At 36.5% G+C, this 16,481-nt stretch overlaps 1 protein-coding gene across 1 annotated transcript in view; it reads right to left on the minus strand.

Annotated features, from left to right (window-relative positions):
* Window positions 1–16,481, minus strand: part of WDR27 (WD repeat domain 27) — a 125,846-nt gene that overhangs the window by 55,236 nt on the left and 54,129 nt on the right. Inside the window, exon 21 of the mRNA XM_026844571.1 lies at window positions 11,431–11,533. Within this exon, the coding sequence (XP_026700372.1) occupies window positions 11,431–11,533 (103 nt within the window). The remainder of the gene's footprint in view (window positions 1–11,430; window positions 11,534–16,481) is intronic.

A 16,481-nucleotide genomic window follows, 5' to 3' on the forward strand; every position in this document is an offset into this window, starting at 1 on the left:
CAGATTACAATATTGCCAAGTAGTCAGGCTTAAACAGAGAAGGTTTCAGAGTTCTAACATAATAGTAGCCTTCAAAATTTCCCTCATTTTATGGGCCACATCAATCCTTTCTCATCCTTCCATACTGGATTTCCATTATTCACTCTGATGACACTACCATGACTCAACTGGTATCAAAATTATTAGATGCTGACACCTGTGTGTTATCTCAGTACCTGTAGCATTGTGCTCTCTTCTTCATCACCAAGCTTTGTCACACTGTCCCTACTGTCCAGACTTCCCACAAGACTTTCCTTCTAAGAACAGAGTGCTAGCAATGACCTTTTTACTCCAGCAAGGATGAGGTGTAGAGACTGCAGTCAAGCTTACTTCACCACCACCACCACTGTGCCAGAGCAGACTACAGCAGTCATGCTCACATAATTAATGGGAATCTGCAAGTCTCAAGAAAATGGGAGATGAGATGCTGTAGAAGTCCATATTCCAAGCAGACACCAGAAAGGAAATTGAGAGAGAGCAAGAAGCCTTACAAGCAGACTGCAGTCTCCAGAACAGCATGCTCCACCGCTTCTAGCTGAAGAGAATATTTGTGAAAACGGAGAAATCAATCTTACCAAACAGCCCCCTCAAAATCCTGTGGACATCTTGTCAAAATGCTTCAACACTATTACAATGCTCAGTAATGCCCTGACACTTTTTATGTGTTTGTATCATGAAAGATTCAAATCCTGTTCCTCACAGCTATTGTACACATGTCCAACCCCTTTGGAAATGTGGGAACGACCAGAACAGTAGAAATATGTCATGTTTCTTCACACAATATGGAACTTTGTTAGATATAAGAACTTAAACTGAATAGAACTGAATGGGGAAAATACTGGAGAACGACAACTCTAAAATTCAGGGGGTTGGTACATAGTATATAAGTCCTCTTGACTCCACACAGCTGACACATGGAGACCTAGTAAAAGAGATTTATGAAACTTCTATTGCAAGCAATTATTTCCCTTCACAAGCTAATTACTCTGCAAGTTATTGGAATGCCTGCATCAGCCCTTCTGCATATACTAACACCAGTCTTTGGCAGAGAGGTATAGGCAGCAAACAGGACTATGGTTTCTATCACTCACCATCTTTTCTTTTTCTGGCCTCAAATTGCCTTACAGTCAGTTTTCTTTTCCTCTACAAGCCTACTCTCCTCATACCTTTCATGGAAGTGGGCACAAAGAGGCAAAGTCAAGGACAGCAACAGTCAAGAGCGTGAAATGCTTTGAATCACAGATCTACAATGTCTTCCAATAATTTCTGAGCCAAGAAGGAACATGGCTCCATGTTTTAACCAAGAGAACATACCATGGAGAGACATGGTTAGTGAAGCTGAAAATTTTCCATCATAATCTAGTGGCTTACAGAACTTTGCCAAACTTATCCAATAAAAATTAATTTTCCATTCCAGGTTCTCTATTTTGAGGAGGAACATATTCATTTTTGGCTTAATCTCTATGTCCCCACTCCTCTCTGTATAATAGATATGATAATATTTCACTCTTTTTTGAAGACAAATCCCATGTCTGTGAAACCCAGGTATTCTAGTAATTCTTGCTCTTCCACACAGTTCCTAAATCAACCATTTGGCTCATACTTTTCTTTCAAAAAAATGCTATGAAGCAGTTGTGCAGCTTCGGTAGAATCTTGCAAGTGAAAAGCATTCAAACTCTTACCTCCCACCTTGCAAGAAATTATTCTAAACCCTGAGGTAGTGGTTATGCTGGGATGAAGTGCTCTTGTGAATCGTCACATTGTGTAACAAGATTCACCAGGTCAGAGAAAAGTAATAACAGACAAGTACAGATAGAAGCCCACCTGTAGTTAACCACTGAAGCATTCACCATCATGGGAAAGAACTTTACTTTGATTTTTATTATGAGACTTCTTTCATATTGAACAGCTGCTAAACAAAATACACAGAACATGGCTGAGAACACAACCTTCCCACTGCACTTCATTTCTACAGTTCTATCCTAACAGAACTAGTGTTAAGCTTCTGTCTGATACTGTATTTCTAGCCCTATAAATGTTAAATACTTAGGTGTGGTGGCTCTGTTTCAACAGAAAAGAGAGACCATGGAGACCCTGACTGCATCCCAGATTTTATTATGTTGTGACAGCTATCATCTTCTCTTCCAGTAACTGTGCTTTTAAGGAAATTAATAGCAAATACTTTAAATCAGAATATTTTTTACATGTAACACAATAAAATATGATTAAAAGAAAAACATCACCATAAAAAAGTGTATAAAACGAGCTTCTGTTCAAGTAACTCTAGTCACAGATATTTAAGCTAGCCAGTGATAGTCTAAATTCTGAGAATAAAAGTTAACTTGGTGCAAGACTGAAAATAAACTTTTCAGTAAATTTATTTTTAACTTCAGTAGTAAAAAAAAAATAAAAGGAAAAAAAAAAAAAGCCAAGCAAAAACAAACCCAAAGAAAACTGTATTTTAACAGAAATTACATTTAGGTATTCATAGAAAGTGGAATAACTCCAGTATAAACAATCTCCTACCATAGTCTGCCATCATTCTAGTTTTACTACATTTCTGATGTCATTCAAATTGTTTTTCTATTCTATACTTACTAGACTTTTTAGCATATTCTTCCCTACTGAAAAAAAAAAAAAAAAGTTAGTGAATTATAAATGATACCATAATACTAGCCACAAAAGAAAAAAAAATTGAAAATATTAATTCAATGACAGAGGAAGAACAGATTTTCAGCAAACCAAATGTAATAAAAAATAAAGCAAAACAGTCTAGGAAGTACTCAGCAATACCCAAAATGCATATGTGCATATAATCTGTTACAGACTTTAGCCAAAGTCAATTCCTTTTTTTTATATTAAGACCAATTTCTTGTAATAAAAATACTGATTCAGTAGATATTGGTATTTCCTTTCCATTTCTGTCCAAGGGTCAGCCAAAAGTAAAAATCATTTACCTGTACCAATAGCTTCCAAAAAACTTTCCTGCACCCATAACCACATACTTACTTGTGTTTCCTTTCACTTAAAGTTTGAAGAAAATTTGGAGTAGTCGGTTTTCATTAACCCACAGTGTGAGAGTGTATTTAGCACTTTCCATGTATATACAAGCTTGTGCTTTCTTCTTTAAATGTGTAACAAGAAACAGGGAAGAAGGGTGAAGGTCCCTCCCTGAGGGGAAGAATTTGTGTCCAAATGGAAAACTACTTAATTCTATTGCATTGGTAGAGTATACTAAATAAATTGACACTTTATCTGCAGAGTTTGACTATAAATTCTTTCCTCTGTTTTTTTATATTCTGTCTTCAAAGCAAACTTGTCCCCATCTGTTCCTGCTGCCCCCTAGACGAATCCATGGCCATATACATTTGAGTCAAATTACTTACACTCCTACTCCCTCCTGGGAAGGGAAAGAGAGGGAAGCAAATCAGAAAGAGAAACTCTGAAAGCATAACAGAAAAATTCTCCTTCTTATCAGCTCTTGCACAGGGGCCAGAAAAGCAACACCAGTTTCAAGAAAAAACCTTTGTAACTGCCGTGGCTTTAAAGTGGAGCACATATTTTACAAAAAGATCACCAAAAAAACCCCAGAAAACAACCCCACACTGGTATCTGAGATACCTAATTTGACCTTACACAATTTTTTTTTTTCATAAATTTTGCATGGATTGGCCAAAGTCATCCCTTTCCTGCAAGTATTTTTTCTAGTATTTCAAATGAACTACAGAAGATGGAAAAGTTAAAATTTCTTGATAGAAAAATAAATAAATAATCTTACTTACACTTTTAAGAAAGACATCTGGATTTATTAATAAGGCATTAGTCTCCATTTGCCTCCATTAGTCTCATCAAAGCTGATGCGCACTCCCACACTACATGATATAATTGTCTTGTACTCCACAATCCCTGTTTATGATGGGGCACATCTCCCACTGGACCATGTATTTTTCCTCAATCTCAAAATGAAAAACCACCTGAACTACTTGTACTAAAATGAAAAATAACAATCACCCTGAAGCAGACACCCAGCATGGAAAGTTTCAGCCCAAAATGTTCTCAATTATAAGCAACTGAAAACAGAATTATAGTGGAAAGTGTTAGACTACCTTAACTATAGGCATCAGTGCCAAATCCACACATAATAAAACAGATTTCACAAGTATCCTAAGCACTGATTAACAGTCTTCAGTCCCAAGATATCTTATACCCTTGCCAAATGATAGCACAGAAATTTATTTAAGCATGTCACCAGAAGTTGAGTACAATATGCCCTCTCTGAGTCCCTTTCCCTTCTAACGCCGCTTATGGAGGCTGTCTTTCTGGTAGTCACAGGAAACTGCCCACTAAAGTAAGATCCCAGTTTCCACATGAGTTCCTTCAATATAACTACAAAAGGAGGAACAGTGAAAATTAATAATGCTCTTTATCATTAAAACAGTTAATGTGACCAAGATCAGCCATCTTTCAAGATGCAGGGGATACTTTTCAAATGCATCAGTATGCTGGCAGTGATTTCTAAAACACTTTCAATTTTCCTCACTAAAAAAGATTACATACACAGATCTAAACAATATTTTAGATTTGCCTCTGTAAGCCACCCTTCTTAGAAGCTTCCACTTTATATTTTTCCTGATTTTAGTTTCTATTTAGTCAGTTTCAAAGCTTCATATATATGATTGTTTTCATTTGTCTGCCTGTGGAATTTATATAGCACCAAACACTTCTGTATTTAGGTTGCTTTTACTTTTATAACATACTTGGGTTGGCAGAGTGCAGAATTATTACTTGAAGATTTTGTTCTAAGAAAATTCACGTCACCTCTCATTATGAAGCATCATGGTGGAATCACACTCTGGAAATGGCTCTTTTCTGACTGTTGCTACGACTGTCTTCTGAATCAACTGTAGCAATAACTGCATTCCCTGATTGTGTACCAGTGTTGACTGTTCAACAGCAATACTGCAAGATTCAGATGATGCGGAGGATCCTCATTCAGGTGTTTATGCATAACAAGGTAACTCATTAGCTTTACAAAGGATTACCCCATTTTAATAAGTTTGCAATCACAATGTAATTAACTAGTACGATTATAGAATATGTACCGATGATGCACAAAATTCAACTGCTGTCAGAGTTGCAGACTAAGAGGTGCACATATATAGAAAATACATGCCCTGTGGGTATAAATCTATACAGATCCACTTTTAGCAGCATACTGAAGCATGCATTCCAAAATAAAACTTGAGTATTTGTATCTACTTTGACTTCATGTTTTGCCTACATTTGAATACAGGGAATTTTCTATAATATTAATTTTCTTTAGCAAAAAGGCTAATTTCTCATACTTCCACTCAGCTCTCAAAAGTCCTACCACACTTAAAGGTTAACAGAGTAACACACTGCAGCCTCATAAAATTCAGTTTGATAGGCCACTAGAAAAAAGGTGTTCTCTAGGTAAATAAGCACACAATTATAGCCAGCAGAAAATCCTCCACCACTCTCAACTGCCAGTCTATTTTTATGGTGGTCAGGTCTGAGGTGTAGAGGCATAGATAAAGCAATAATCTGAACTGACCAAGAAGCGAACAAGAGCAGCTAGTGTCTTCATGCTCACATAATTCCACGGTTCAGAAAATAATTCACCAAGGTTAAGATTTTTAATCATCCTCAAAGATATACCCACATGACAGCAAAGTAATAGCGCACTATAAAGTCATGACTGTAATAAGAAAGCAATATTTATATTCCCTCCTAGCATTATAGCCCTAAAAGCCAACCACACTATCAAAGAATCCAAGTAAGTGAGGTTCAAGAGTAACACCGAGTTGTGTTCTTTGAAATTGGATAGATTTTCTCCAGCAATAGATGGCAGAGAGGTAGTTGCAGTCTCTGTCATTCATTCTCTGCCATGGATTTCCTTCTACCAAGCAAACATTACTAATGGTATTTTCTCCAGATGTTTTCTCTTAAAGACTACTTTGGTTAAACAATATGGACATGTAAAGTAAAACTTGAGAATATAGAACTGGAATACCAAAGACACTGAAAACCAAAATATCCCAGTCCCTACCACTGCTTTATATTCTGGTCTGCAAGCCCTCTGGTATGAAGTGTAGACCAAGACAATCAACACTAGACAACACCTCTATCAGATATTTCTAAAGGTAATTTTCCAGTAAATAATATATCTTCCCATTTTTCCAAACCCAGTATTAAAGTCAACACCACAGTATACTCTATTGTATCAAAAATACCTAATTTAAACATCAGTGATACCTCCAAGATACACTCCCAAGAGATAATGAACGAAACATTTTGAACTACTAGCAAGTCCTGTCTCCTCTATTTGCATACATGCATACCAGATGTACTATTTTACATAATACCATCTTTCTCAACCCCCTGCCTCTTCCCTCACCTGTAGTCTTTTGTCTTCCAAACATTAGTACCTAAAAAGTTCTGGTAAAATTGTGGTCTCAGAGGGAGAAAACCAACCACATAACTTTATTGCTCACATATTTGGGTTCTTTTCTCTTTGCTATCTAGGCCATTTTATGCAGTTTTGGATCTAAGCAGATGCAGTTGTTAAGCTTATCATAGCACAGACACAGAAGGGTGGACACATTTAATAGAAATAAGAACAGACAGACACAGAAGGATGGACACATTTAATAGAAATAAGAACAGAGTAACTGACCGCAGCAGTAACAAACTGAGATAGGCCTCATCTAAATTCTTCTTTTTTTAAAAAAAAGGACAGAAGAAAGATACCATTGCTAATATCCAGTTTATAAATCAGAACTGAGCCACAGAAAGACTAATATGACTAATAATATGAATAGTCTAGTAGAACATGGATAGAACTAATAATATGAAGTAGTGCAGTGCAAGAGGAGCAGATGCACAGAACAAAACAGTGCTGGCAACCCAAGCTCCAAATGTATTTTGGTGCTTTACTTTGGGCTATCTTATCTCTGATTCTGTGGATTGAACATGGTTAGCATATAAAGAGCATTCAGTTTGCTCAAGGAGTTGTTCTTCCACTTCAGCCTCGCCTGAAAGGAATTGATCTGCATGATCCAAGATGACCCTGTGATGCAAATCAAAGCACACTAGATGGGGAGAACTGACAGATGTGCTTCAAGAACGGGTGTGTACACTCTTTATCCAAACTAACAAGCAGATGCTCACTCTGCACCAGTGCACTGCAATTCATACAGAAGAGAAAATAAGGGGAAAAACTTTAAAAATTTAAACTACTTCATATTATAAATCTCCTTTCACTATGGCTTCTTAAAGCCAAAATATGTGGCCAAGTAAAGTAGATGACAAGTTTAACAGATAGCAGCATTGTATTTTTAATGCATTTACAAGTGACAAAATAAGAATATAATTTTTGAAGCTACCCATCTTAATGTAAGAATAGATAAAAATAAAACTAAGGATTCTGTTATATAATATGTATTTTTATTGACTTTGCAGAGAAATTATTAGTCTAATCTAATAGGGAAAGTCATAAATACATTATGTGATTTGAGACACTGAATTTTACCACTAAACAAATATCTGGTAGCAAAACATTGAAGTATATTGCTCAGTAGTAGGACAGACATTCTATTTGAAGTATCAGCCTCTGCAACTATTTAAAACTAAGGTGTCAACTATAAATAAATTCTACAGTTTGTTTTATGCCACATGCAGAATCTTGTATCTGAAAACAACTGAGTCTGCAAGCACTATCATCTCCAGGTTTCAATCCAGCCACCACGCACAGGTTTGCAGAATTCTTTGGATATGCCCCCTGATGAGTATGTTTCCAGCTTGTATAATGGGAATTTACTCTAAAACAATTTTGCACAAATGTTAACATTCAGGGATTAACATGTAGTTAGTATGCTTATGTTATTTATAAGCATCAAATTTCCTTATCTTGTCTCCTGTTACACCTTTCAGTGTAGATGCCCTCTGGAGAAGAAGAAACAATCTTCCTTCTCTCTAGATCTGGTGCTTTCACAGTCAGAAGGCATAAATTTAATCCTGGATTAAGAATGTGTTTCAAAGACAATGTGGTGGGCAAAATTCTTTGATGAAAATTAAAAAAACGGAAGACAACTTCATACATTACCCATGTATTTTTATTATTGATGTAGCAACCTGTTACGCTGAAAAACTTCTGGGTATGCAGTATGGGTCAGTAAGCGTCAACTATGAGCCCAGGCTTTCAGATTTGACATGGACACAGAGTTTTATGTTAGCAAATTCCATTTCAACGCTAGGGTCAAATTGTGACACTTAAAAGTCTACAGTTCAAAGAGAGCTAGCAAGAATGAATCTTAAAACCATTAAGGAGCCAAATCTTTATTACTGCATTCCCTACTTCATTTCTGGAAACTTGGAATTTATTCAGAGAGCCCTAAAGTCTTCAAAGACAAAAATTAAGAACATAATTAGACACGAAGTAAAACAGCTAATTAGAACTACATGGAGCACAGGAGAGGATTAGCTATTTCTGTTTTTAAAAGTAGCATTTCACACTCTCCAGATATTTTTGTCCTTTTAGACTAAGATTTCTTTGGTCAACAAATGTTTAGGTAAACATTTTTGTACAGAGTCCAGAAAAATGGAAGTCTAAACCCAGTTAGAGTATTTGTCCAACATCTTTAATACTATTATCTGATAGTCAGAAACCTCAAACTGTCCACTTCTAAAATGTTTAGAAATTAATGTGTGTATTCATAATAAGAAGTCAACCCATTTCACTTGTAACCTCAAGCTATTTAAGATGAAGAGAAAATCTCATGTTAGAAAAGTTAACTTTCTACATTTTCTAATCACAGTGGATTATGTAAAGGATAATCACAGTTCCAAATTAGGATACTGTGGTGTGCTGGTTTCAGCTGGGATAGAGTTAATTTTCTTCACAGTAGCTGGCATGGGACTACCTTTTGGATTTGTGCTGGAAACAGTGTTGATAACACAGTGATGTTTTAGTTACTGCCCAGCAGTGCTTACACAGAGTCAAGGCCTTTTCTGCTTCTCACACCACCCCACCAGCAGTGAGGGTGCACAAGAAGTTGGGAAGGGACACAGCTGGGACAGCTGACCCCAACTGACCAAAGGGATATTCTGTACCATATGACATTATGCTCAGCATATACAGCTGAGGAAGAAGAAGGAACGGGGTGACATTCGGAGTGATGGTGTTTGTCTTCCCAAGTAACTGTAACACGTGATGGAGTCCTGCTTTCCTGGAGATGAATGAACAACTGCCTGACCATGGGAAATAGTGAATGAATTCCTTGTATTGCTTTGCTTTTGTGCATGGCTTTTTCTTTACCTCTTAAACTGTCTTTATCTCAACCAATGTGTTTTCTCAGTTTTACTCTTCTGATTCTCTCTGCCATCCCACCATGGAGGAGCAAGAGAGCAGCTGTGTGGTACTTCATTGCTGGCTGGGGTTAAACCACAACATGTAGGTCCCTGTTTTGATCAGACTGTCAGGTCCTACACAAGACAAAGGTCTCCTAAAGTTGGAGTAATCAGTTAGGGGAACACTTTCAACCCATGGCTTACTGTATGTACAAATCTCATACTAACACATAAAAGTAGTTCAAATAAAAATGTGTCTTCTTCAGCCACACAGAAGCTATACCAAGCTGTTCTCATATAAAATAGGTCATATACTTTGTAAGTAGGAAAAAGGGCAGACAGAATTTGCATCTCTTTGTTTACAATAACATACTTTGGTTTTCTGATTCTGTGCCCTGTAGGAATATGGTTTTGATTTTGCTATTAATCAGTGCAGCCAACATATTTCTGTCAAACTGTTCAGATATTGTGAAATATAAAGGCAGTTGAAGATTAATGTCTCTCAATTATATTCCAATTCTGTATCTTTGGGCTTTAAAATCAATCATATTTGTTAACCACAGGGTGCAAGCATTGTGCTTGATAAATTAAACTCCAAGATGATTGAAGATGCAGTTGATGGTCAGTGGAAAGTTACATAACTTGTTTCCAGAATGCGTTATTTCAAGATAATGCTTTTTATCCACACTGTTGAATTCTTATGAAGTTTTCTGAATTCCAGTGGACATTCACTCACAGAATAAAATCTGAAAAAATATGTGGCTTCTTAATACTCTTAAAACTGTTCCAGTTGCACATCAGTTCATCTGTCAGGATGTTATTAGTTTAACAATATGAATGGACTATTAAGTGCCATGTTCAATTTTATTTTCAAAAGGAAACACAAAAATATATCCAGTCTCAACATTTCAAAGAGAAGCCTCCTAAAAATGCTTCAGAACTATTTTGTCCTAACAGTACAGTTACAGCAAGAGTCCAAAATTTGACTCAGTTTTCCTGAGGGGACAACAACAAGAACAATTAAAGTTTTCTACAGACATGTGATGCAAATTATGCAAAATTTCAAGCCAGGAGCCACACTAAAAAATATTGATTGGCACTGTGCCCAGCAGGCACCACATGCCAACTGGAGCAGGATATAGTCCAGCTTCCTATGATGAGTTACCATGTGCCAAGAATTTGGAGTAAGGGCAAAATTATGCTCTATGACTTTCTTTTATTGTATCAGCAGTAATTCCAAACAATAGCCTTAATATGAAAGAGAAAACAAAAGGTCTTGTGACTGCACCTCTTTTTATACTATACAAAATTAACCTTAATCAGTAATCTCAACTAAATATATTTATATCATATACTTCATGAGCTGAGATTAGTATTAGATGCATTTTGTTTCACAGACAAAGCAAAAAGCCTTTCTTTTGTACTGCAAACTACATTTTGAAATGCAAATTACCACAAACTTGAAAAATATATTTTATCATGGAAATGTCAAGAACACGAGCTATGGCCAAACCTCCAGCAATCCGCCAATAAAATCTCTAACCTTCACACATGATAGAAGCCAGTATTTCAAAACTAGCCACAACAGTAAATTCCTTTTGTTCTGGATTTGAAGCTGACCAGAAAACCTGTGTCATAGTCCTGATGAGTCACCTAGAAAGACCTAGAAGAAAGTTCAATAGCTTTCCTACTCAGTTGTTTTGAAAGGATGTGTTTACAGTGAACTCAACCCCAGCCCAGTTTCAAAGACCTATACAACAAACTAGCAATCATCTATCTCTTAGCAAACAGCAAGAAAAACATTGTGCCAGCAATGCAGGACTGAAGATTTGGTTGTTCATGGATCTTTCAGGGAAAATAAAGAACTGCTACATACAAATAATAAATAATATGAAAGTATAACAAGACCTCAGTTTTGCACATTAAGCTGAATCCTAGAAACATGCATAAAAAGACTACTTTGTGTACAATATGAGTAGCTCCTATAGTTTAGGAGGAAAATAAGCAAAAAACATTACTTACACATTTGTCATCTGATCCACTGGCTATAAACCGTCCACAAGGAGATACTGCAATTCCACATGGATGACAGCAGCTATGGTGCCCTTCAAAACGACGTTCACACCTTCAGAGAAATTTCAGTCTTATTAACACCAACTTAAAACTAGCTCTTTTACTGCCATTTTCATTAAATCCTGATGGAGTCTCAATTGTTTTTCTTAGTCTACAAATTTACTAAGACAAGTCAACACATGAAAGTTTAAATAGCTCTGCAGTAGGAATTTGACAAAACTGAAAGACATTAAAGAATATTAATGTCTAAAAATGAAATGAACACACTAAACTGCCCCAGGACCATGCCTAAAACCATGCCTTGGCCTTGTTTAGTTTAAAAAGATAGAAAAATCATTAGTGAACATTAGAAATGAGGAGCTGTGATGCCTACCATTAAGCTACCCCTAGTTAGCCATCTCAGCAGAGAAAGCCAAACTCTCCTGCGTTAAGAAGAGGGTGTTGTGAAAACCAGTCTGCTCTGTGAAGCTTTAGAAAGCTCCCTCAAGTTTGATATTAAATTTGATATAAATTAAGATCGATTATATGGAATTGTAACATAAAAATTATTGCTTGGGGTTTTTTTATAACCAAATCTGGATATTTTAATATGCATTGCTCTGTTTACATTCCTACTCCATGCACTAATCTATTGTATCTTGTAAATTCAAGAAAGACAATATGCAAATGACATTCCAAACTGATAAATCTAGCTATTTACCTGACAACTATTGATAACTTCTTATGTATCTGTGTCAATACAGTCTAAAGGAAGGAATTCATTTAAATGCAATGCAAAGGATTAATTTCCTACTTTTCATGTAAATATTGCAAGATAGCATTTTGGAGAAAGTTTCTGATAGCTGAGCACACTTGGCCCATTTAAAAATGATAATGTTTTCAATGAGATGAAGATTAATATCCATCTAAAAAGAATTGATGGTTGTAAAGAATTGTGATAGCTTTGTAGTCACTACAAGACTAAGGAAAAATGTAGTATTTAAGAGCTGCTTCCATGTTAAAGACATTTTAATGCAAGTTTCAAACCCATTCAGAATTATCATTTACCTATGTATACCTCATTTCAGAACTTTATTTTTATAACCACAAGGTATAATTTCAAAACAGACTTATAACAATCTATATTATTTTGCCTTTGTTATGAATGCTATCAATCTGCCCTTCTTCTTACAAAACAAATTCATATACTTTGCCATAATACAGCTGTCACCTTTTTTTTTTTTTTTCTCTTTTTTTTTTTTTTTTTTTTTTTTTTTTTTTTTTTTTTCAACTCCTGCCAGCATCTGTGATATACACTTTTTCCTGGCCAGTGAAATCACAGATGCTATATTAATTCAATTGACTGAATCAATGTGCAGAAATCTCTAAAATTTTATACCACATCATTCTGTTTTAGACACGCATGTATGTGTAACAATGTACTGAACGCCAAGCTGATTTTGTTCACCAAGGTGAAACAGGCATATTTAAATAAAATCATTACTTCTTGGCTGATCCAATGGCTATCACTTAGTAAAGTATCAAACAAGACACTTCTGGATGTATTAAAAACCATCATTTTACAAAGCCTAACTCTGAACTTTCACAGATAGTACATATTTGGCTGAATTTCTGTATAACTAAACTAATTATATCAATGGGCATTTTGAGAATCCAGTTACCAGACCTTTCACCTCAGGCTAGTTCTACCCTAAAACTGTTGTAAATAACCCAATTTAAGAGCACACTGCAGTTCAAAAAGATGTAACTTATAAAGACAGTCAATCACTGTATCTAAGATGTAAAAAGATTCTTCAACTTCAGTTTGCACATAGCTCTTGCATGAATATTCAGAAACTTTCAATAACGAATGGTTGCATTTGGGCCATCAAATAACCTGCCTTTACTATTGACAGTGAAGGAGAATATTAGCTACCTTGGTCTCCTCTCAAATGCAGCATTCTAACATATACGACTCCAAGCTTAGGCAGTGGAGGATAAGTCATAGAATATGTATTTGATTTATACTTTCAAATAACTTTACTTTTTGGAAACTAACTTAAAAGAAAACATAAAGGGTAGTGCATGTATCCCATACCACAGCTTTCACAGGCTCATATAATGCCTGAAGTTGGAAGGCACCTCTGGAGGTCATCTTGTCCAGCCTCCCTGCTCACCTAGATTCAAATGCTAAAGACTGTATCTGGATGGGTTTTGAATATCATCTCCAAGGTGAGAAACTCCACAGCCTTTCTGGGCAACCTGTGACAGTTCTCAGTCACTGGGAATGCTTTCCAGAATTAGTTGTTCCATCACCTTGGTGAGGCTGACCAGTCTATAGTTCCCTGGGATCTCCTTCTTGACCTTTTTTGAAGATAGGCGTGACATTTACTTTCCTTTAGTCACTGACATCAGGCACTAATGAGCTGAAGGCAGGCTTTAAAGCAGACAGAGCTAGGCTCCTTCCAGTGGTGCCCAGTGACAGGACAAGAGGCAACAGGCAAAAACTGAAATACCAGAGGCTCTGTCTGAACATCAGGAGACACTTCTTTACTGTGAGGGTGACTGAGCACTGGCACCGGCTACCCAGAGAGGTTGTAGAATCTCCTTCCTTGGAGATATTCAAAAGCCATCTGGACATGGTTGTGGACAACCAGGTGTAGGTGACCCTGGTTGAGCAGAGAGTTAGACAAGATGACCTCCAAAGGTGCCTTCCAACCACCACCATTATGTCATTCTGTGATTAAGCACCAAAGGCATTTCTGTAACTTTGGGCAAGTCTTTCTTTCAAATATCTTAGACATGGAAAGAAAAATGAAGCCTTATGTGTTTCATCTATCTGCTATTCCCCTTCATGGTCAGATGTGGCAACATTTTGCCCTCATTGTGTAGAGTAGATATGTCCCACAGCTCAGCCTCGGTCACATTTTTTCTTGTCTCTGCCAGAGTCCGGGTTGCACTTTTTATGAATTTCAAAGTTCCCTCAAAAATACATTCCTTCACAGTGCCTTTTCTCATTGTTACATATGGAAAATGTTCATAAAAATGTTTGAAGAAAAAGTCTCTTTTTAATATTATACTTGTAAGATACAACAACATCCTGTGACAGGAATTTCCTCATGGGAAAAATAAACAAAATTCCTACATCCTCTGTCCCTCCTGAATATGCCTCCAGGATCACCATCCTTCCTTAAGTAGAGCACTGGCCATCAGTACTAGCGCTCAGTTTTTAAGACCCCATTCTCAGGACCTGTAATAGCTAACTTCCTCAATTAGTTGTCTCTTCTTCACAGAAGAGTCTCCAAATAAATCACTGGAAACAACTTTTTTTCAAAAGAATTTGACTTCTCTGCATCTGTGACCAATTCAGTTACTCCAGCTATAAATGGATGGATAAGAACTAACAGGATTCCACGACTATCACTGATCTTTTCTCTGCTATACCACAGCAATATAAAGCAATGTCTGAGTCATAGGACAGTGCCACTTTCCCTTGTGCTCATACAGCCACAGTAATAAGTAACATCCTGGATTTTATTTTCTTGTTTTCCTGTTCAACTTTTCCATTATATTCAGGATGTACGTTACAAGTATAACTACTTTCCCCACCCCCTCAAAATCCTACTTTAAAAAGACATTTTAAAAAAATGATTCCAATTAAACTTTCCACAGAATACACCAGAAAATTTGTTATGCAATCTATTAATTCCAGATCTCTCCAGGTATCACAGCAATGGAAAAAAGTGGATAAAAAAATCCTAGAATAAATAGATACTATGTGTACAATTTTAGTTTATTCTAGGAGTTCTTTTATTTCAGGCTTTTTTTTTTTTCCCTCCTGTTTTTTTTAAAGTAGCAACAGGTGGTGATCAAACTTATTTTAGATATTGCAAGCTTTACGTGGCCAGCTGGCATGCTGTCCAGCCTCCTAAGAATGCTTCTCTGGTCAGAAATTTTCAAGGGTTACCATGACAAACATCTGGTAATTGCATGGGACAGCAAAAAGCCAAGTTTTTCCTATGTTCTCCATTGTACAGCTTTTAGTCTACATTCCAAAATACATATCTTTTTATGTCATAAACAACTTGCAGAATATTAGAAAAAAATGTAACATGTTTTCCATCTTTGCAAGAGAAAGATAATAGAATGGTGCATCTCTTCATAAATCAGGGAATACTCTCACAAATAAGCCTATTTCATTCCACTTGATATATTTAAAAAAATCTGGACTGCAAACTAAAGTCTTCTTTTATTTAACCACTTTTCCTTGTGTTCTAATACTTTGTCCCAGTGCTCTGGTATTTCTTCAGAGACCCTTCAGTACCAGTGGATCCACTGAGGCTCTATAAAATCTGTGTATAACTTGACAGTGGTAGTAGCTACCTTAGATATTCTGGACACATGGGTTTCATTTTAAACACACATCAAACCCTTCACATAGGAGCTCAGCATGTTTTCACCAACACCATCCAGCAGGGACCACATGTTCCCCATCCTGTATACTTTCATGCATCCCCAGTCCCAGACTTGGAGGAACTCCAGCCACTGCTTTATCCCTTTTTCCCTCAGAATCCAGATAACAAGACTCAAATCTCCGGGGGGGGGGAAAGAGAGATGGCAAATCATGGGACCCTCACATTCAGAAGGGACCAAAATTAATCAAACTCTGAATATGTGTATATGTGTATCTTGCTCAGGATGATGTTGAGAAGCTAGTTCACAATGAAGATGCAAATTGAAAAGTATCTGAAAATTGAAGTGCCATTCATTCAAACTGCATGTCTAACTCTAAGACTCTCAAAGTGTAATTGTTAGAAAATGTATGGGATGAGTTCCATGTGGCTGCAGGAATTCTATTAAATGTGTTGCCAAGGGAGCTTATGATCTAGTTGCACAGGATCATACTAGTTGGAGAGTTTACCCTAATGTCTAAAACTATCTTTATACAATTGGCAAATCTTTTCAGGGGCTGAATGAGGGTGAAACTGATTTTCCCTGGGATCATGCATCAAAGCACTGTC

The sequence above is a fragment of the Athene cunicularia genome (assembly GCF_003259725.1).
Source record: "Athene cunicularia isolate RWA chromosome 3 unlocalized genomic scaffold, athCun1 chr3_part1, whole genome shotgun sequence".
Taxonomy (NCBI): domain Eukaryota; kingdom Metazoa; phylum Chordata; class Aves; order Strigiformes; family Strigidae; genus Athene; species Athene cunicularia.